Source organism: Rhincodon typus, chromosome 10, assembly GCF_021869965.1.
Source record: "Rhincodon typus isolate 14 chromosome 10, sRhiTyp1.1, whole genome shotgun sequence".
NCBI classification, from domain to species: Eukaryota; Metazoa; Chordata; class Chondrichthyes; order Orectolobiformes; family Rhincodontidae; genus Rhincodon; species Rhincodon typus.
In genome coordinates, this window is record NC_063341.1 from 45,321,624 (window position 1) to 45,343,346 (window position 21,723).

A 21,723-nucleotide genomic window follows, 5' to 3' on the forward strand; every position below is an offset into this window, starting at 1 on the left:
CAGCAACTCATATTCCGCTTGGGAACCCTGCAGCCCAATGGTATCAACGTGCACTTCACAAGCTTCAAAATCTCTGCTCCCCCAACCGCATCCCAAAACCAGCCCAGCTTGTCCCCGCCTCCCTAACCTGTCCTTCCTCCTACCTATCCACTCCTCCCACCTCAAGCCCCACCTCCATCTCCTACCTACTAGCCTCATCCCGCCCCCTTGACCTGTCCGTCCTCGCTGGACTGACCTATCCCTTCCCTAACTCCCCACCTACACTCATCTTTACTGGCTCCACCCCCGCCTCTTTGACCTGTCTGTCTCCTCTCCACCTATCCTCTCCTTTATCCATCTTCTTTCCGCCTCCCCCTCTCTCCCTATTTATTTCAGAGCCCCCTTCCCCTCCCCCTCTTCTGAAGGGTCTAGGCCCGAAACGTCAGCCTCTCTGCTCCTATGATGCTGCTTGGCCTGCTGTGTTCATCCAGCCTTGCACCTTGTTGTCTCGGATTCTCCAGCATCTGCAGTTCCTACTATCTCTGATTCAATGTTAATAAGAGGTATTCATAGAATATATGAAGTTGTTCCCTGCACAAAGTAGTTACCAAATGTCTTGGTGAACAGCATTGCTGCTGTGGGAATTATTCCTAGTTTACTGAATGAAGGGTAAATTTTTATGTTGGATAATGATTTGACTAATGTCAGTGGTAACATGGTGGTACCCTATCGCAGCAGTTGCTTGATCATACTGATCTTGCTAAACTGACTCTGGCCAAACATGAAAAGCTCATTGCTGATAATGAACAATTGAAAAAAAAAACAATTGAAGGACACAAAAGTTGACACTTCACAAAGATGAGTTTGCTAATCAAAAACATAAACTGGTGAGAACACTTTTTTTCGTGTCAATCACAGGAGACAAAATAGTTGAATGAGGATTTTAAATATCTAAACGATAAACTTGAAGCAAATTCAATTGAGTCAGATCTTAAATTAAAGCTTGAATAACTTCATGTATCAGAAGTCTCTCTATGAAATTGTTTTTTTTTAAAAAAAAGGCACACCTTAAACCAGGAGAGCAATTGCTGATGAATCAGATAGTTGGTTGAATGCAGAATTGAAAGTCCAAGACTGGCCGACTATGGGGACTCTGTTGTGAAAAGAACAAAGAAATTTTTGAACTCCACTGCAGTTTTGAAGAACAAATCCAGATGAAAGAAACATAGAAACATAGGAGCAGGAGTGGGCCATTCAGCCCTTGCAGTCTACTGCAGCATTCAATGGGATCATGGCTGATCATCCAACTTTACCATATTTCCACTTTTTCCCCAAACCCTTTGATTCCTCTGTCCAACTCATTTTTGAAAACATTCAATGTTTTGACTTCAACCATTTTCCATGTCAGAGAAATCCACAGGCTCAACACTCTGTAGGTGAAGAAGTTGCTCCCCATCTCAGCCCTAAATGGCTTGCCCCAGTTAGTTAAACTGCGACCCCGATCTAGACTTGTTGTCAGCGGGACCATCTTTCCTGTATTTATCCTATTTATTCCTGATCTAATTTTATAGGTTTCTTTTAAACTCCAATGAATATCATCCTAACTGGTCCAGTTTCTCTTCATATGTCAGTTCTGCTATCCCAGGCATCGGTCTGCACTCCCTGTATAGCCAGAACATCCACCCACGGGTAAGGATACCAAAACTGCACGCAGTACTCCAGGTGTGGTCTCACCAAGGCCCTGTACAATTTCAGCAAGACATCCCTACTCCTGTTGTCAAATCCTTTTGCTTGTTGTCTTCACTGCCTGCTGCACGTGCATACTAGAGGATGGGAAGGATATACTTTTGAGGCAGGGAGACTAAAAATATTAGCAAGGAAAATCAAAGTTCAGATGTGGATGTGTGGACATTCCTCAGGAAAAAAAAATTAAATAAGGTGCAGTTTGGGATAAGATCAGGTGAAGGTGAAAGGTCTGTGTTCAGAGATTAAAGCCAACAGGAATACAATATTTTTTTTAAATATGAAAACCACCTGAAGAACATTTTAATTAAATAAATAGGAAGTATTCACAAGCCAATGAATAAACTTTGTTATTAGTAGGTTTTGCTGTTAACGTCTTAGTTACTATGATTAGCCAAGCTTTCAAAGATGAATGTGAAAAATACTCATCAACTAATAAAATACCATTTTCACTCTGACGTTGTACTTCATTTTTACTCAGAATGCAGTCCATCCACTCTAAAGCTGCAGAACAGCCTCTGAACTGGATTGCTGTATCTCTGGGTCCCCTCTCTCCCACCCTTTTTAGATACTGCTGTTTGTCTCTGCTTTCCCTCTCTCACTCATTTTGGATCCTGCTGTCTGTCTCCAGATCCTCCTCCTGCTGAAGTTGCTGCTGGCCTTATCTAGGTGTTTCTCCCTTCCTCTCTTTTTAGATCTGCAGTCTGTCTCTGAGTTTACCTGTCCTGCTATATAATTTGTAATCTTCCTTAGAAGTATTGGTAGTTGGCTATGTATGACGTAAAGTCAACCTCTGCATCAAATCCCAAAATGAAATTACTGTATTAACTGTTCGTTGCAGTCCTGTATTCTGTGCCATGTTTTTGATGCTTTGTCAGTTCTGCACTGTGATGGATCTGAGACCATTGTGCATAACAGTCTCTTCTCAGTTAAATACAGAAATCTTGGCTGAAGAGAAAGCATTCCTTATTTAAGATGAGTACAATTTTGAGTTGGCCTCTACTCTTTAAAAGTGACTGTTATTTGAAAGGTGTCCTTTGATAGAGTCAAACATTGAACCTATTGATGTTCTTCTACCATTTTGCAACTCAGTGAAGGTCATCTGCTTATTTTAAATTACAGTCTGGGTTATTTGGCCACAATTTCTATTGATCAAGTTGTAAAAGTTGATTGTTAATTGGTTCTTTATGGTTTTTGGTATAATTGACCTAAATTAGCTGGTTGGTTGGCTTCACTTTTAACAGTGTCAACAATCATTTTAATTTGTGATGACATTTAATTTCATTTCTGTCTGCAGCTCTTTCCCCTTCCCAACCATTCACCTTCAAGTTACTAAAGGTGTTACAGCTCTTTGGTCCACCTGAATTTAGATAGTTTCTGTTTGAAAATCTGATGGAAACTTGCTTCCCCATAGTCATTTGTCACTTAAAATTTTCTGCCAGAATTGACAGTAACCTTTGAATAATACCTGCAAGTAAGGTTAAGCCTGTTGAAATGACTCCAATCTCAGAATAGAATCATGCATTTTTGTCATTATTACTACAAAACAACACTGGATCCAGGGGGCACCATCACTGTGATGTTGAGTAACAGAGCAGTCAATTACCTTCTTTCCTGCAGCCCCAGGAATTAACAAATAGTTGCTTGGAAGAAGGTAGACTTCTTCCAATTCTATAGGTCCTTGAGGCTTGAATCAGTAATTTTTCCAAACAAACTCTCTCGCACTGGGAAATTTTCATCATCCCTTAAATGAATTCATGGAAAATCTCCATGGACATGGTACCAAAAGATGTATTAGATTTTGTCAAAATCTCATTGAGTGCTGTGGTTTTGGACGTGGCATTTGTCCTCCATGATGAGCCTATTGTGGCTATTCTTAATTTGTTAATGTGGACTGAGTGTTCACAGACATATTGAACACACAAGGCGTACTGAGAGCAGTTGTAGCACAGTTAAAATCAGTTCATTCAACAGAGTTCAAAAATCATATTTGGGACTTTGTGACTTGCTACTGTGCTGCAAGGTAGCTTTTATACTTGGCCATTGAAGAATCTTTTAATTGACTTTATAAACTAAATGTATTTGTTCATGTGCCCTCTTCATCCTTATTTCACTGATGCATTATAGCAGATTTGTAATTTTAAGCTTCCTCCCAACCTAGAAGAGGCAGAGGTGGATTTATTTTGTGGTGCTGTCAGCAGCATTTTGAGGACAATGTGAAATTGAGAACCTATTTTGTCTTGTAAGGAGTGTGATTGAGCTGTGATTATGTAACTGAACCAATAATCCAAACTTCAGACTAATGATTCAGAGAACACGTGTCACATCCTACCATTGCAACTTCAGAATTCAAATCAATGTTATGATATCTGTAAAGTGATAATGGGGCTATCAGATTGTTGTTACCCAGTTTACTAGCCTTTACCTGTCTGACCACTTGGATTCCTGCCACAAAATAACTCTCTTAATTACCCTCTAAAGATGTCTAGTAAGCCACTAGTTCATATCAAATCACTATGCAGGAAGCTGAATAAAGTGGAGGCATTAACAGACTGTCTTGCAGAGCGTATGTAGTCTTGGTGTTGAATAGAGTATTAAATGCAAGACTGATTTGCACGTTACACAGGGCGCTGAAATTATAATTGGTTTGATCAGTGTTTTAACGTGATCGAAGAGCAGTGGAATTGAGAGCATGATTTGAGATTTTGGTGGCAGCTAAAATAGGATGTTTTTGATTTTTCTGTAGCACTGACAATTTCTAATGACATTTGTACCAAACATGTAACATTGTTCCTTTTCTCTGCTGTTCTATTCATTTTGTTGCAACATTTTTGATTTCCTTCTCATGTCCTATTTCCATCAAGCTTGCTGCTTCTGTTACACATTTCCCTATCTGAGACTCTGTTTTGTTACATATCCCCATTTTCCTGCTGCCACATTCCAACCAGCATCCATTTTTCTCTTTGGATACCATGTTCCATTAAAAACTACAGCAGACATGTATCTTCTCTTAGACTGCCACTTCTATATTGTACCTTTCGTGATCCATGTCCATTTATTTAATCTGCCAGATCTGTCCTGAGTTATTAGTGAATGCTTACCCAAGGCTTCAATTCTTCATCTAACATGGAACCTTACACCCTTGCACCTGTAGTAATTTAGTTTCAACAAGAAAAAAACCTGCTGTAGGTCCTAAACGTGTGCTGTGGTATAACTTCATAAAACAGTATTTTGCAGCTAAGTAATTAGATAAAGAAGCTTCAAATGTATAATATGGAGCTGGAGGAGCACAGCAGACCAGACAGCATCAGAGGAGCAGAAAAGTTGATGTTTCGGGTTGGGACCCTTCTTCAGAAATTTCTGAAGAAGGATCCCAACCCGAAATGTCAACTTTCCCGCTCCTCTGATGCTGCCTGGCCTGCTGTGTTCCTCCAGCTCCACACTGTTATCTCTGACTCCAGCATCAGCAGTTCTTACTTACTCTTCAAATGTATAATGCGGCTTGATCACTAACTATGAGGATATTTTTTTAATCAGCAACAAATTATAAATTGTTAGTGTAATAAAGGTATTTTTATATACTTGATATGGAAATCTACTTTAATTCGATGTGCCCAATTTTGCATTTGTGAGCATTGTTATTATGAATCCTATAATTTAACTGTAAAGATTTCTGTTTACATGACTTGACATGCTGAAACACTGTTACAATGACTTTGTCAACAACTAAAAAGATGAGTACAGGGATGAAGACTCATTTTAAAAACAATTTGCAGTTGGAGTGTTAGATTTTATTTACCAGCATAAACAATAACTCGTGCGGTTTCTGTGATCTGTTCCAGATCTGCACAAATGTGTTTTTGTAACTTATTTTATTTTCAATACTGTAGACTCTATTCAAAAGCAAATTGTCAGAGCAGAGATCCCAAATGATATAAAAATTTCATGTTGGAAATGGCATTCTTCTTGGAAGGAGAAACAATAAAAGGGATGGTTAATAGAATTGAGTTTGCAGTTTTTTGAATACTGTCTTGCATTCAAATTTGAAGAGAGAGCACATCATTTTAATCTGTTATCTCTACACCTGGGTTTCAATTCTCTTTGCCGTTTATTTCTTTTAGGTTCTGAAGTTTCATATTTCTGTACATTCTCTTTTATTTAACTGCTTTAAGCTGTTCATTGTACACCCTCACTGTAACTGGTGTGTAGAGTTCATGAAACAATAAGATTATTGGTTTGCTGTTTGTATATTATTTCTTAAGTTACATCTTATTATATTTTAGGACCCAGGGATCATCCTGATATTGTTGATTCATTTATGCAACTCCTGGCACAGGTGTGTTTTTGTTTCTTATTTCATTCACTTTATTTTTTGTTTAATTATATTAAACCTGAAATCAGCATTTTTTTTTCAAACAAGCTTTTAGAAATGCATTGCAGGCTAAGAAATGTTGAGTCACCATGAGCTTGAAGCTGTCTTATGGATATGCAACAGTTGGTACTGGCAGTAGTTGTAGACACTGGTTTTCTCTGGCGGAAGACTGTGCCTTCTGTCCAATTGTAGAGAAAGGTGTATTATATCGGCAGTCAGACACTTCGTGAAATTCATGCCAAGGTTTGGTGGTTTGTGCTATTAGCACTTCATCGCCACTTGGAGTTTGTGCATAAACCAAGTAACTGGAGGATTCATAGTGGACTTTGGGGAAAGGATTTTGTGAAAAAAAACATCTAAACTTAAGTAGTTTACAGTTTGGTGCAACTGAACTAATCTTGCATTTGCATGCACAATGATACCAGTTGGGTTAACTTAACTCCACATCTGCGAGTTAATTGAGCATCCTTCAGATGTTCTTAAACATCTGAAAGATTATGAAGATTGCAAATAAATCTTATCAAACTAATCTATCAAAAATTAACCACCATTAACCTTAGTATAATTAAAAATTACAACCTATATGACTGTGACAGAGGTAAAGTATCCCACCTCATTGATCTCCAGCCTGTTCTCAACTTTTAACATGGTTGACCACACCATCCTCCTCCCGCCAATTTCACAGTCACCTAGATGGTCGGGGGTGCTCTTTGCCTGGCTCCATTCCTATGCATCCAAACATAGCCAGGAAATTAATTGCAATTTACTCTTCGCCTCCCTGACCTGACCTAACCTATCCATCTTCCTACTCACCTATCCACTCCACCCTTCCCACTGACCAATTGCAATAACCCCCTAGCTGCATCCCACCCTCTTCCCTCTATTTACTTCTGGGTTCCCCTCCCTCCCCCATTCTGATGAAGGATTTCAGCCCAAAGCATTGACCTTCCTGCTTCTCGGAATGCTTATGACCTGCTGTGCTTTTCCAGCTTTACATCTATTGACTCTCAATTAAATGCAATGGCTTCTTCCCCTTCTCTTGCACTATTACAGTGGTAAACTACTGCCCAGGCTCTATCCTTGGTCTTCCACCTATTTCTTCACACCATCAACCAAAAACACATTTAGTTTTCACATTAACACTGACACTTCTTTCAACCTCACCACTGTCTCTGAAGTTCCAGACTACTTGTTCAATATTTAATACTAAAGGAGCAGGAATTTCTCCCATTTATATATTTGGAAAACCAAAACCATTGCCTTTGCTCTCCAACAAACCCTATTCCCTAGCCATCTTTTTCCCTGGCAGCTTTTTGAGGGTGAACCAGAGCATTCACAAACTTGGTACCATATTTGACCCAAGATGAGCTCCGATCACAGTTATGCCATTCCTAAAAACCACCTCTTTATCTTCCTCAACATTACCTGCCTTCCTTCCTGTCTTGGTGCTTCTGCTAAAATCCTCATTAATGCCTTTAGAGTCGTAGAGGTCTGTGGCATGAGAACAGGCCCTTCAGCCCAACTTGTCCATGCGGCCCAGTTTTTCACAATTTAAACAAGTCCCATTTGTTTGCTTTTGGTCCATATCCATCCATAACCATCTCGTTTATGGACCTGTCTAAATGTTTCTTAAATGAAAAAATTGTACTCGCTTCCACCATTACCTTTGGCAGCCCATTGAGACACTCACCACCTCGGTTAGCTTTATTCTTGGTCATTCCAACACACTTGCGTATGTCATCCCACATTCCATTATCTAGATTTCTGCCCAAGTCCAACATACTGCAAGTTGCATTCACCTATCACCCCAATATTGAAGACCTACATTGGCTCCCAATTGAATGATGCTCATCATTGTTTTCAAATCCTTCCATTATCCTATTCATCCCCATTCAATCTCTGTAATCTCCAGCAGCCTGTAACCCTTTGAGATATCCACACTCCTTTAAGTTCTGGCTACTTGATTGCACCTATTTTAAATGCTTTGCCATTGGTGCTGGGGCCATCAGCTACCCAGCCCTAAGCTGTGAAATTCCCTCCCTCAATTTCTGTACCTCCGTATATCTCTTTTCTCCTTTAAAACCATTCCTTCTAGCCTACCTCTGTAACCAATTTGTTTGTAACTTGCGCTAACATTTTCTCATGAAGCTTAATCTCATTTTGCTTTTACAGTGCTCCTTTGAAGCACCTTAAGGCATTTTACTATGTTAAAGATGTAGTATCAATACAGATTGTTAATGTTTCCAGCACAGTATTATTTCATTCGCAGTAATTTTTCTGTCTGACCATGATTTATTTTTATGTTCTGTAATGAGCTTGGAGAACTTGATTTGTAATATATTTACATTTATATTTAAAATACCTGATTTTGTTTTAAAAATATGTTATATAACATTCCAAGCAATTATTTTACAATCTATTCTGTCCCACTTCATTTTGGAGGAAAAATGGATATTTGATCTGTTTTTTTGTTTTTCTCTCTCTTGCCTCATGTCCCCATGTTAAATATTTTGCTCCCTCCCAATGCAGAAATATGTCCCTATTATGGGCTGGTTAAGAAAATGCTGTATATGGTATCAGCAAGGGACATGTTGTTATTTATGGCTTTCTGATATGTTATAGCCTAGCACTCTGGTACCAATCAGACCATAAAGACTGGGACAACAGATGAAGGATGGTCTCGGTCATAATGATTCAATGGGGAAACTGCAGTCAGTCATTTATGAACTTGTTAACAAAGCTTTGTATCTAATTCCTAGGCTCTCAAAAGGAAACCTGATTTGTTTTTAGCAGAGAACTGTGATGTGAAGGCCTTGTTTCAATGTGGTAAGTAATAGAAATATTTAACATATTTGATGTCATGACTAGTCTTTAAATCTTTTTTGGCTTTTTAAATTTTTGTATGGTGATCTTTGCTCCTCATGTTTACTAAGACCCAAATTGTGCTGTAGCATTTCATAAATTTGGAAGTTGGCAAGTAAAATGCAAAATTTAGAGGGAATGCCTAATAATTTTGATGGAATTCAAGTGTGTAACAGCTGTTTAGATTACTATATTATAGACATCCTGCTTTTCTCTGCTGCTTCTGTATCCTTTGAGCTCTGTGCTGTTCCACAAGCAGAGGTATTCCAGAGATTCTATAGTCTTTCGATCATGTCCATGGATTGGCTGCAAATTGTTATCTGTTTAGTATTGTCCATTGCAATGTATGTGTAAATGCTACATGATCTGTGCCCATAAGCTAATTTCATGTCCTGTGATTTTAAGGCAAGAAAAGGTTTTAAAAAAAAATACAAGATCAAGAATGGTTTACAATTTTTATATATATCTTGTTCCTTAAACTGTAAAATTTGAACGAAAGCAAATTATTAAAACAGTAATTATTGATCTGAGTAATTGATCTCAGAAACACGTCTGGACGTTCAGTTCGGCCTTATAATAGCCGAGTTACATAATCTACCTTTCGTTGCTGAAGTACAGATTTAAGATTTACATGATGTAATTTTGCTTCCAATCATAATTGGTGGCCAACAATGAAAGGGAACAGGTGGTTCCATGAATGTTCCCACCCTTTTTGATAGAGTCTGTCATGTTGCCGGAAGGATACTCTGCTACTGGGCATTTGGCACAGGGTTTTTATTCACTCATGGGATGGGAACCTTGCTGGCTGGCCAGCATTTTATTACCCATCCCTAGTTGTCCTTCAGAAGGTGGTGGTGAGATGCCACTTTGAACTGCTGCAGTCCATGTGCTATAGGGAATTCACAATGCCATTAGGTAGGGAATTCCAGGATTTTGACCCAGTGATTGTGGAGGAAGGACGATATATTTCCAAGTCAGGACGGTGAGTGACTTGGAGGTGAATTTGCTGGTGATTATGTTCCCGTACATCAGGTAGCGTTCCCGTACATCTGTTGAGGAGGGAACCATTGTGTTGAGTCCTCTTGAAACAGTGAATCGATACTGGTTTTGAGTCAAAATGGCCTGGTCATAAAGGAGCCAATTCTCATATGTTGAGAACCCCTTTTTCAGCAAAGGTTGACATTGATAATAAAAATCATCATCATCTCCACTGTGCCAGCGCAGCCTTTAGCTGGCTAAGGCAGAGTGTTTGATGTCAAAGGTCTTAAACTCTGCATCAGACCTATATCGAGAGACAGTGTGTGCTGCCTGTCTTTATGCATTGGAGACAGGGACAATATACAGCAGGTATCTCAAAACATTACCAGTGTTGCCTCCTCAAAATCTTGCAAATCTAACAGCAGTTTCAAAGGTTCTCTATTAGCTGCGTTGGGCTAACGTCATCTGCATATCTGAAAAGACTGGAGCTTTCTACCTCAAACTCCAAAAGCAGAAGTTACCAGGATTGCAGATATAACACTTTTTCAGGACATCCTCAAGACGTCCCTGAAAAAAATTAAATATCTCTAATGACTCGAGAACTAACTTGTCCAAACCAGCCAATCTGGAGAAGAAGCATTTATGAAGGTTCCAACTCCAGCATCAAACAGGCCCAGGTGGAGGCTGGGGCAAATAGTGGAAGGAGTGTGCTTTCTACCTACCTGATTCTTCTTGTATGTACCAGTGTGCACATCCAGCATTGGACTATGGAAGCAGATCATCTTGGAATGTTGCAACTGCCTAAGTAGTGGGAAGGACTTATAATGTAACTGCAATAAATGCTGGCCTCGTCAATGATGACCACGTCTTTTAAATAAATTTTAGAAACATATATTTTTAGAAAAAAAATCCCTGAAATCACATGGCTGGAAATACTTTGGTTAGACCAAGTAGTAAACAATTATTTCTGTTAAGAATGATTCATGTTTAGAATTATAAAAGCTTAAAAGTAAAACGTTCAGTCATTTCTGCCCATTCTCATTCTTTGTAAGAGTTACCATTTTAGATCTATATTGTTATTGTATTTTCTCCACTCTGTGCATCATTTTCTAACTGAGAAGGCACAATTATCAATGTGTATTGGGTCAGTAATAATGCTAACTGGCTACAGCATGCCTGACCATTTGCAACAGGCATTAAAGGGTGTATACATTTTCTCTTTCCCTCGGGAAAAATGACCAACCTCTACACGCATTTCTTATAAACATCTCAGCCAAATGAGGAATTCCTCATGTACAGAACAATTGGCATAAATCATTTGCCATAAGACTGCATTTAGTCTGCTCACCTGCAGGAATATCATTGTCACCTTTCTGGTGCCAGCTAAACCCTTCTAATAGGCTGTGTTTGTCAACACCAGACAGCCCAGTTGACTGCACGTGTCTTGAGCCAAGCATGCACAGAAGTTTGACATTCCACCTGCAACGCAGAAGAAGGGAAGAAATTTTCATTGGCTGGCAGCCAGCCCAGTGATAAAGATGTGCATGCAGTCACTTTTCAATAAATCCCATGCACTAGTGCTTGCAAAAGCATCTCCCTAGAGCGTACTGCACATGCCCCTCTGTGTCAGAAAACAGAGCCTTCTTATTAACTCATCATTTGTCTTTGGGGACCCGACCCGAAACGTCAGCTTTCCCGTTCCTCTGATGCTGCCTGGCCTGCTGTGTTCCTCCAGCTCCACATTTTGTTATCTCTGACTCCAGCATCTGCAGTTCTTGCTATCTTGGTATTTATTATTTTCTCAAAAGAACTCCAATGTGCAGGATGACTAAATGAGAGCTCAGTACTTGGATTTCCAAAATATATTTGACAAGGCTCCATATTGAAGTTGCTGCGTAAGAAAGACCTCTTGACATTGAGGATTATATATTTAGCATGGTATGAAGATTGCCTAACAAAAGATAGCAGAGTTGAAATAAATGGGTCATCCTCTAGTTGGAAAATTGTAACAAACAGTCTGCCACAGAGGCGAGTGTTGAAACACCAACTATTTGCAATCAATTTTAATGACTTGAATGAAGAGCTTGGGCATGTTGTAGCTGCACTTTCTAACAGCAGAGAGACAGGTGAGAAGAGGTTAAATGAATAAGACAAAAATTGGTAAATGGAATATAATGTGAGAAAATTAGAGGTTATCCCTTTTCCTGTAGGAGCAATATAAAAACAGGGTATTATGTCAGTCAAGAAACTGTAGAATGCTGCAGTACAGAAGGACCAGGAAGACCTCAAACACAAAAAGTTACAGCAAATAATTAGGTAAGAAAATGGGATCTTGATCTTTATTGTAAGGAGAATAACAGTCAGGAACTCTTGTGACAGGTGTTCAAGGCATTGATGAGACATCTGAAGTACTATATATAGTCTTAGTCTCCTTATTTGAGCAGGGATATTCTTGCATGGAGGCTGTACAGACTAGGTTGAAATGAAGGCATTACTTTGAGCAAATAATAATTCGGCACGTATTCGTTGGAGTTGAGAAAAATTAGGGTTGAACTTATTGAAGAAGTTGAAGTTTATGAAAGAGCTTGAAAGGGTAGATACAGAAGAGGTCCCCCATTGTGAACAATCTAGAGCTATGTAGAGTAGATCCAGATAAAATTCCAACAGGACTAGACAGGGTGTTCCTGATGCTGGGTGTGTCCAGAATCAGGGGTCACAGTCTGACGATTTGGGATAGACCATTTAGAATGGAGATGAGGAGACATTTCTTCACCCAAAGAGTGGTGAGCCTGTAGAATTTATTACTGCAGGAGGTAGTTGATGCCAAAACATTGAATGTATTCAAGAGGTGGCTAGATATAGCACTTGGGGTAAATGGGATCAAAGGTTACTGGGGGAAAGCAGCATTAGGCTATTGAGTTGGACGATCAGTCATGATTGTGTTGATTGGTGGAGCAGGCTTGAAAGGCTGAATAGCCGCCTCCTGCTCCTATCTTCTATGTTTCTGTGTTAATAAGTGGCCCTGCATTTAAGATTGAGATGAGGAAATTTTTTTACTTTGTGTTGTCAAATCTTTGGAATTCATAACCCAAAGAACTGTGCAGGATGTATCACTGAACAGATTTAAGGGCAAGTGAGACAGATTCTTTAACTTTCAGGATCAGACAGTAAAGTGGAGTTGATGCCAAAATCAACTGTGATTTTGTTGGATGACGGTCTTAAGGGGCCACGTGACCATCTTTTGCTGCTTGTGTTCTGTCTTTAATTTTCATTCACAGGATGTAGGCTTAGGCTGAGCCAGCGTCTATTGCCCTTTCTTGATTGCCCTACAGAAGGTGGTGGTGAGATACCTTCTTGAACTTTGCGGTGCTAGGAGTGTATGTACGTCCATCATGCTGTTAGGATGGGAGTTCCAGAATTTTGACCCAGTAATAGTGAAGGAACACCATATATTTCCAGATCAGGATGATACACACCTTGGAGGTGATGCTGTCTTGCGTATCTGCCACCCTGTCATGCTAGGAGATGGACGTTGCAAGTCTGGAAGATGCTGTTAGTGGAGTCCCAGCAAGTCGCTGCACTGCATTCTGTAGTTGGTGTAGACTGTTGCTACTGAGTGTCAGTGATGGAAGGAGTGAATGTTTGTGGATGTGGTGTCAATTAAGCAGGCTGCTTTGTCCTGGTTGGTAGACAAAAAAAGACAAAAGGACTGTGGATGCTGCAAATTGGCAACAAAGTGTAGAAATTGCTGGAAAAACTCAGCAGATCTGGCAGCATCTGTGAAGAGAAGTCAGAGTTAATATTTCGAGTCCAATGACCCTTCTTCAGAACTGTTTGATTGAGGCTAGGAAAAGGTTGGTTTATATGCCAGACACCACCAGACACACATCCCCCTCTTTCCCCCCCACCACTCTTGTCTGTTTTCTGCATGGACCGTTCCCTCCAGCATAGGTCTACTCATCTTCTATTCTCAACACCTGCCCACACCCCCACAACACCACCTCTGTAATTGCAGTAAGTGTGACTCATGCCTGTTTACTTCGTCATTCCTTGCTGTCCAGAGCCCCAGACATACCACCAAGGTAAAACAGCGATTTACCTGCACTTCACTCAATCCGGTCTACTGTATTTGCAGCTCACACCGTGGTCCCCCTCTATAATGAGGAGAAGCAGCGCAGACTGCTTCACAGAACACTCACATTCTGCCCATAAAAGTGACCCTGAGCTTCTGGTTGCCTGTCACTTCAACACACCACTATGTTTCTTGGCTGACATCTCTGTAGCAAGCCTGAGACAGTGCTCCAGCAAAGCTCAGCACAAGCTGGAAGAACAGCAACTCTCTGGACTGAATATAGAGTTCAAAAATTTTAGGGTATGAACACCTTCTCCCATATTATTACCACAGCCCCACTCACTAGGCCTTGTCATCACATGGGCTGCTGCCACTAACAACCCATTGTCAGCTACTAATGGTTCCCAAGAGCAGCTATTCATTCTCCCAGGCTGACCTTTACCCATTCTTTTGCATGCCCAACTGTTTTTCTCTCTCTGGGCTCCATCTCCACCTATCATTTACACCTTCACCCTCCTCGGTCTCCATCTTCAGTGTCTATACCAACATTTTCCTAACTGCAATCAGTTTTGAAGAAGGGTCACTGGACCCAAAATATTAACTGTGCTTTCTCTCTGTAGATGCTGCCAGAGCTGCTGAGTTTTTCCAGCAATTTCTGATGTCGTCCTGGAAGTTGCCTGGTTTCTTGAGTGTTCTTGGAGCTGCACTCCACCGTCCAGGTGGAGAGGTTTCTATTATACTTTTGACTTGTGCCTTATAGATGGTGGACAGGTAATGTGGAGTCTGGAGTTGAGTGACCCACCATAGAGTAACCTGCTTTGATCTGCTTTTGTAGCTACAGCTTTTATATGGCTGGCCCAATTCAGTTTCTGGTCAGTGGTAATCACCAAATGTTGCTAGGGAGGGATTCAGTGATGGCAGTGCCATTGAATGTTAAGGGGCAATACTGACATCTGTGGAGAGAAACAAAGTTTATGTTTCAAGTTGCTGATCCTTCTTCAGGATCAGCAACCTGAAACGTTAACTCTCTTTCTCACCACAAATGCTGGTTGACCTGCTGAATATTTATTTTTGCATTTCCTATTTTTATTTCAGGAAAAGAAATGTCTTCCCTTCTTGGGACTTGTCATAAAACTCAGTTATTTGCTTGTTAACAATTCCACTGGCCATGAGCTTAAAATTACAAACAAGCTATATGGGCCTAACTCTGGAGCAAATCTACAAGTGGGGAGGATATAACTAATTTCGTTGGTGCATTCCTTTGAGTTTCAGCATTCAATTAGTAGTTCGGAATGAAGAAAACCTTATTCATTGCTCATTAGCTGTTACATCTAGGCTTAGCCATTCTTGCGACTGATTTGAAATACAAAATTACTGTTGTGACAACATAAAGCAGTAAGTAAATGTACAACCTTGCATAAAAGGAAGAGTCTTTTATTGGCTTTCATTATGCCCTTGGCTTGTTTGTGTGTCTGTGTATGTGCCAGTGCAGAAGTTGATAACTGACCTACAATTCGTCTGCTTTTTATCCAAGGAGTCCTATCTTTGAAATTTCCAGAAGCCCCAACAGTGAAAGCAGCGTGTGCCTTCTTTGTAAGTATTCTTTGTTGTGCTGTTACTTGATTAATTATTGTCTATCTATATGAGATCATTATTCAACAATTTTAACTATAATCTCTGCTCCCCATTTTGTTTTCTTTTATTTGCATGTGTCAATTTTAATCTTGATTTTTGCTTCTGTTTGGCAATTGTTCATTTTTCTGCCATTCACACCACCTCTGGTCACATCTTTTATTTTTTTTACTTGTCTCACTGCCATTTCCTTTGGCTGTGCCCATTAACTCTTAATGTCATTTAAAGTCTTCTCATTATCTGCCCCATCGCAGACCTATGCATTCTTATTCCTCATTGGGCAAATTTAAAACCTTTCTAACTTTGTCATGATTAAGGATCATTGAGCTGAAATATTAATTTTGTTTCTTCTTCCTCAAATGTGGTTGGACCGGCAAGATGGGCTCTGAGAGGAGTTCGGTCTATAAACACACTATCTGCTGTAGTAGACAGTGGCATCAGCCTGTGCACTAAGTGCAAATACCTTGCAAGGCAGTTTGGCTCTATTAATTTTGTTTCGTCTTCCACAAATGTGGCTGGACCTATTGATTATCTCCAGCATTTTGTTTTCATTACATTTAGGGAATTTAGTTCCAGTATGTTAGTCCAATTATATCCACAAGTCAATACATTGTACCTCATTTCATTCGTACATGCTTTTTTTACAAGCCATCCTACTGCATGTCCATAAGTGAAAACGTATGATAAACTATTACTTTACAATGTTAGGTGATTCCCAGCACAAATGTGATGACAAAGCAAGAAAAACATCAAAATAATATTGTGAACATACGTACCTAAAGAGATTATTCATTTTGACATTTACCTCATCTTCGTTCTAAAACATTTACTTTTTAATTAATTGCAGTAACTAGGCTTTAATTAGCAAATCTCAACTGCTTTTTTTTTCCTGTGAGCTTGAATAGTTAGCTACTATTTGACTGTGAGGAGTAATTACAGCAAAATCTGGGCCAATATCTACATAGACCATTTCAGAAGTGGAAACCCTGGCTATGTCCTTTCTGTTTCTATCTGCTCAGGGTTCCACCTTGTTTTCCCAGACTAAGGGATTGAACAATTTGGTGCTCAGACATCAGGGAAGTCACTCAAAAGCAGTTTTAATATGAAAACCTCATATTATGATGTATTGATGTAAAATATATTTTCTAGCTAATATTAGTGAAAAGGCATGCTTATGTTAAATATATGAATGGAAGAAAAGTGTCTCTTTATCATATCTGGCATGCTTGATCACAAGATATTGTGGTTATTCAAAGTGTGAAGTTAATCATAGGTCAGTAAGAAAACTACTTGTCATTAAAACACGGACTTTTCACCTTTCACAGTTATCATTTTATTAATTATAATAGACTATCGTGATCCTGTACTTAAGTGATTGAGAAAAAAACAATCTATATTATGGTGAAGGTGTAGAGCTGGATGAACACAGCAGGCCAAGCCACATCAGAGGAGCAGGAAAGCTGACGTTTCAGGTCTAGACTCTTCTTCAGAAAAGAAAATCCTTTGATCCTCCTCCGATGCGGTTTGGCCTGCTGTGTTCATCCAGCTCTACACCTTGTTAGCTCAGATTTTCCAGCATTGGCAGTTCCCACTATCTCTATATTATGGTCGTACCTTTGAAGCATAACGTCGTGGTAATCATGTTATAATATTTAAAATCTGCTTTTATGGCAATTTGCTTGATACACTTTTTTTTTAATGAATTCAACATTTTCACTTTATCTTTTATTAAATTAGCAACTTAGATGGAAACCACTCAATTAATATCCTACTTTAATTATTATTATTACATCTACATATCAAATATTCTAAGACATCAAATGTACAATATTATTCACAGAGATGACTCTTAATGTAGCAATGTACGTATGTCAACTTGACAATGAACATGTTCCATTTCCAGTTTAAGATTTTACAGCGACTTTCTTATTGATGGAGTACAAGCTTCAAAATATTTTGTTTTTGACAGTTCTGGAGAAAATCAATCAAAATTAAAACCAGATACAGGGGGTAACCAATTCATGAGCATCTGACTTACAAGTGCTCATACTTATGAATATTATTAATATTGATTACACAACAAGGTTTTTTGATATTCATGGTAACAAACAGACTAAAAGCACCATTGACTAAATGCTGTCTTTCTAGGTAACTTATACTTTAAACCACACAATATAACTTATTGCACAACTGAAAAGTTCCATTATTAGATACGTTACACTATCCCTAATGTAGGCGCTCTGTTGCTGTTCTTAATGTAGGTGCTTGTTTGACTAGAGCTAGTCTGAAAATATATTTAACACTCGAAATTGCTGTTTGCACCATCTGAGCCTGAGTAGTGAACCACAGAATCAGTCAGCCTCTTGCTGCTCTCTCTCTCAGGTTCTTTGTCAGAGAATTCTCAGGCGTGTTCTAGATTCTACCCTCTCAAAGGCTATCTCCATGGCATTGTGAATCACAATGGGCTTTGTATCCAGGTAGAATGCTGATTAGCTGTTTTTGAAAGCAGAACTCTCTTTATCTTTGGAAGTAAGCACCTACTTGCAACCAAGTATTCTCGTCTCCAAAAACAGACAATCTACTAAGTGCAAACGCTTTCCAAGGGAGTCTGGCTCCATTAACTTCTAACAATCAGAGCACTCAAACTTGCCTGTCAGACAGACTTCAAGACGACTGACACAACTGCTTTCATTTTTTTGTCTTAAATTGAAACACATTAAATACATTTAAACCTCATAATTGTAACAAATTATCTTTATAGTATAAAGTGGTGTAAATACATTGAATGCAGTGAATCATTTATGTTTGGGATGACTCTCAACATAATAACATGAAATACATTCACAATCACTTTGCAATGGCATCATTTCACAATGCTGCCTGTCATTGAAAAAATCAGTTATCAATGAACTTTGTTTTTTTTCCATTTCCTCTGTTAGACTGAGCTACTGCCACGTTGTCGGGAAGTACAACCTATTGGCTTAGTTGTCCATGAAAATGGAAAACTCTTGTTACAAGCAACTCTAGAAGTAAGTAGCCATGAAAAATGGTGTTCTCCAATGTGGTCATTTGATTAAAATGGCATCAATAGGGATCAGAATGATCTGACCTGACAATCATTTGGCAATGAATCATTGGTTATCAGCAGGTTAGCAGCATGGGCGTTCACCATGATGATGCCAGAGATATAAATTTGGTCATTTGGAGAGTTCAATGCTAGCATTATTTCCACTGAAGTAGTTTTACAATCATGAAGAGCTTTGATAAAGAAGAGGGATTATTTCCCCTGGTAGAAATATTGGTGACAATGGATAATCAGCCAAAAATGATCCCTGTAGTTACAAAGAAATGTTAAGAGCAATGGCCATACGTGTGAGTTACATGAGCATGCAATGTCTTTCCATGGGATGTAGTTGAGGCAAATATCACTGCATCTTTTAAGAGAAGAGCGGATAAACCAACAACTGAATTGTCAGCTTTCAGTTTGTGTCAATATAACACCGAGAAGTCTTAGTAAAACAGGTCAGTACTATCTGTGGCCCAATTCTCCAATACATGGCATCAAACATGTACAGAGGAAGGTGATTGTGACCACTGGAAGCCTATCGTTTCAGTCTCACTACATTGTTATGGGAAGGTTTTAATCTGATGTCCAAGGCGCTCTGGCTCCTTTTTGACTATGATTTTCCATTTATCATCAGGACAGAAGTTGGGCTGTCAATTTACAATTGCATTGTGTTCAGCTTGATACACAATTTCACACAATTAGGCAGTCTGTGAATAAAATCCATGGTTGGGCTGTTATTTGACAAGTGGCGAAGATGCTTTGTATCAGGTACAAGTATCAGGTAATTATTAGTAATAGAGAGTCCAACCACCTCCACTTCACATTAAGTTGTATAAACATCAGCAAGCCTCCAACAGTTAACCAAAATCTCAGCAGGACCATTCACCTAATTGACATGGTCACTGGAACAGGCCGTTGCCATTTGCTATTTGCAGGAAGCAGCACACTCATAGTCTTCTGGAGAGTTCTCTGCCACCTACCCAGAAGATGGAAATAGTTAAAAGAAAATCCGTAATACTTGGAAATGAATGCGCTCATAATACTGGTCATCCATTTTGAAGTATACAGAGCAGGTCACATCATACATCTCATGTCTCATTCACCAATTTTACTGTTTTCTTCTGGTTACAAATCTCACAAGTGATGGAATGCTGTCCAGTAGTGTGGATGGATGCAGTTACTTCGGCATTTGTGAAGTTCAACCCCATCTGGGACAAAACACTCTGAATTTAGTGCTGTCATTGTACCATCACATACCATGGTTACAGTGTTTCCTATCTATAGGATATATTCTAGCAACTTGTCGAGATTTCATTTCAAACTTGTGACTTATATCGTCTATGGAGAAAGGCAGTTGATGCATGGGAGTATGTTTTTACTTCAACATGTTGAGTCAACATCATGGATTTCCCTATTTTCTAGCTTTGTGAAAATACTTCTACCATTTAGACTTCAAATAGTTCAGAAAAATGATCTGACAATCCTTTCTAAAGGGCAAGCAGTGGTAAGGCAATAAATATGTCTTACTAGTAATGCCCATATCTCCAAAATGAATTTCTATGGAAAACACACTACTTTGAGCAAACAGCAGGCAATATGATCAGCATTAGATTGTTCTGGTAAAAGTGTAACCGTTAAGAATAAAGCAAATGGAATCCTCCTTTATTGTGAAGCTGTGCCCTTTGTTAATTCAGTGCTAATCAAGCATGCACTTTTAATCCATATATTAACCTTTAACCTTTACACGAAGGCGCAGAAAAGCAGAATAAAAACAAACTCCCCAAACCAACCAGTAGCAAGCAACCATTTGTGTGATCAGTAAATAACTTTTCTGTAATTATGTATTTGCCTTTCGGGGTGGAGGAAACACCAAGTGGCTCAATTGGTAGCATTGTTGTCCCTGACTCAAAGGTTCAAGCCTCAAAAAGTGCTATTCCAGGACTTGAGCTCAAAAATCAAGGCTGATACTCCAGTGTAATTCTGAGAGAGTGATACATTGATGTCCCATGACACTGTTTCAGTAAAATGTTGGGGACTTAGCAACAAAATTATTGCCAGTATCTATTCCTCAATTAGTATCCCAAAACCAGGTTATCTGGTTATTAGCACACTGTTTTTGGGAGCTAACTGTGCACAAATTGTTAGCCATGTTTCCTACACTACAGGAGTAACTGCACTTACCTCGTGGTATCAAAAATGGTCATGAAAGATGCTATATAAATGAGGTTTTTTTTAATTGCTGGTAAAGCACCCATCATGAGATCACAAGGTTGTAGAATTAAAAAAAACCTTGATAGTTTTTAATATTATTTGCCATCTCCCTCCCCAGTGCATAGCATAATTTTATATTTTCCTGTAAAATTATTTGGTAAGTTGTCACATTTGTACCTTTTTTAGTGTGCTACGTATTCTGTTGTAATAATCAATCACAAATTAAATGTGAGTTCTAATCTGTTATTATGCTTTTTAATGAAAGTTCTGATTTTTGCTTCCACTGATAAAATTAATTTCATTTCTTTTTTGTTTCCCAGGCTATTGGTGGACAGGCCCCAAGGAGTCTGATGGATCATTTTGCAGACATACTGTTTGCTTTGAACAAGCACTGTTTTACCTATTTAAGCATTTGGTTAAAAGAAGTGATGCAGCAACAGAATTTTCCATCAAGCCGCCTTACACAAGTACAAAAAGAAACATTTAGTCAACAAATATTAAGGTACACATGTTCAGAATACAGTGCTATCCAAATTTTTTGCCATTGTGACCCAAGTTTTGAAGCTTGAAATTGATGGAACCCCATGTGCAAGCGGGGAGATTTGCCAGAGAAGGAGTATGGAGGTTTGCGAAGGAGAAGTTACAGCTGAGACATCAGGGTGGGATGTAGTTGGAGAATTGGCGACAATGCTTTCCTTTCCACCTACCATTTTGCAGGCTGGATGGCAGAAATCAGGCATCAGACCTTATTTCTTTAGGCCATGTCCCCGTGACTAAGGTGAGAAAAATACTCCTTGTTGTGTCATG

General features: G+C 39.1%; 1 protein-coding gene across 1 annotated transcript in view; it reads left to right on the top strand.

The window, feature by feature from the left end:
• The window catches only part of ipo13b (importin 13b), a 206,707-nt gene that overhangs the window by 161,004 nt on the left and 23,980 nt on the right, over positions 1–21,723 (top strand). Inside the window, exons 15-19 of the mRNA XM_048602101.1 lie at positions 6,006–6,058; positions 8,854–8,920; positions 15,541–15,599; positions 18,578–18,667; positions 21,237–21,418. Coding sequence (XP_048458058.1) covers positions 6,006–6,058; positions 8,854–8,920; positions 15,541–15,599; positions 18,578–18,667; positions 21,237–21,418 — 451 coding nt within the window. The remainder of the gene's footprint in view (positions 1–6,005; positions 6,059–8,853; positions 8,921–15,540; positions 15,600–18,577; positions 18,668–21,236; positions 21,419–21,723) is intronic.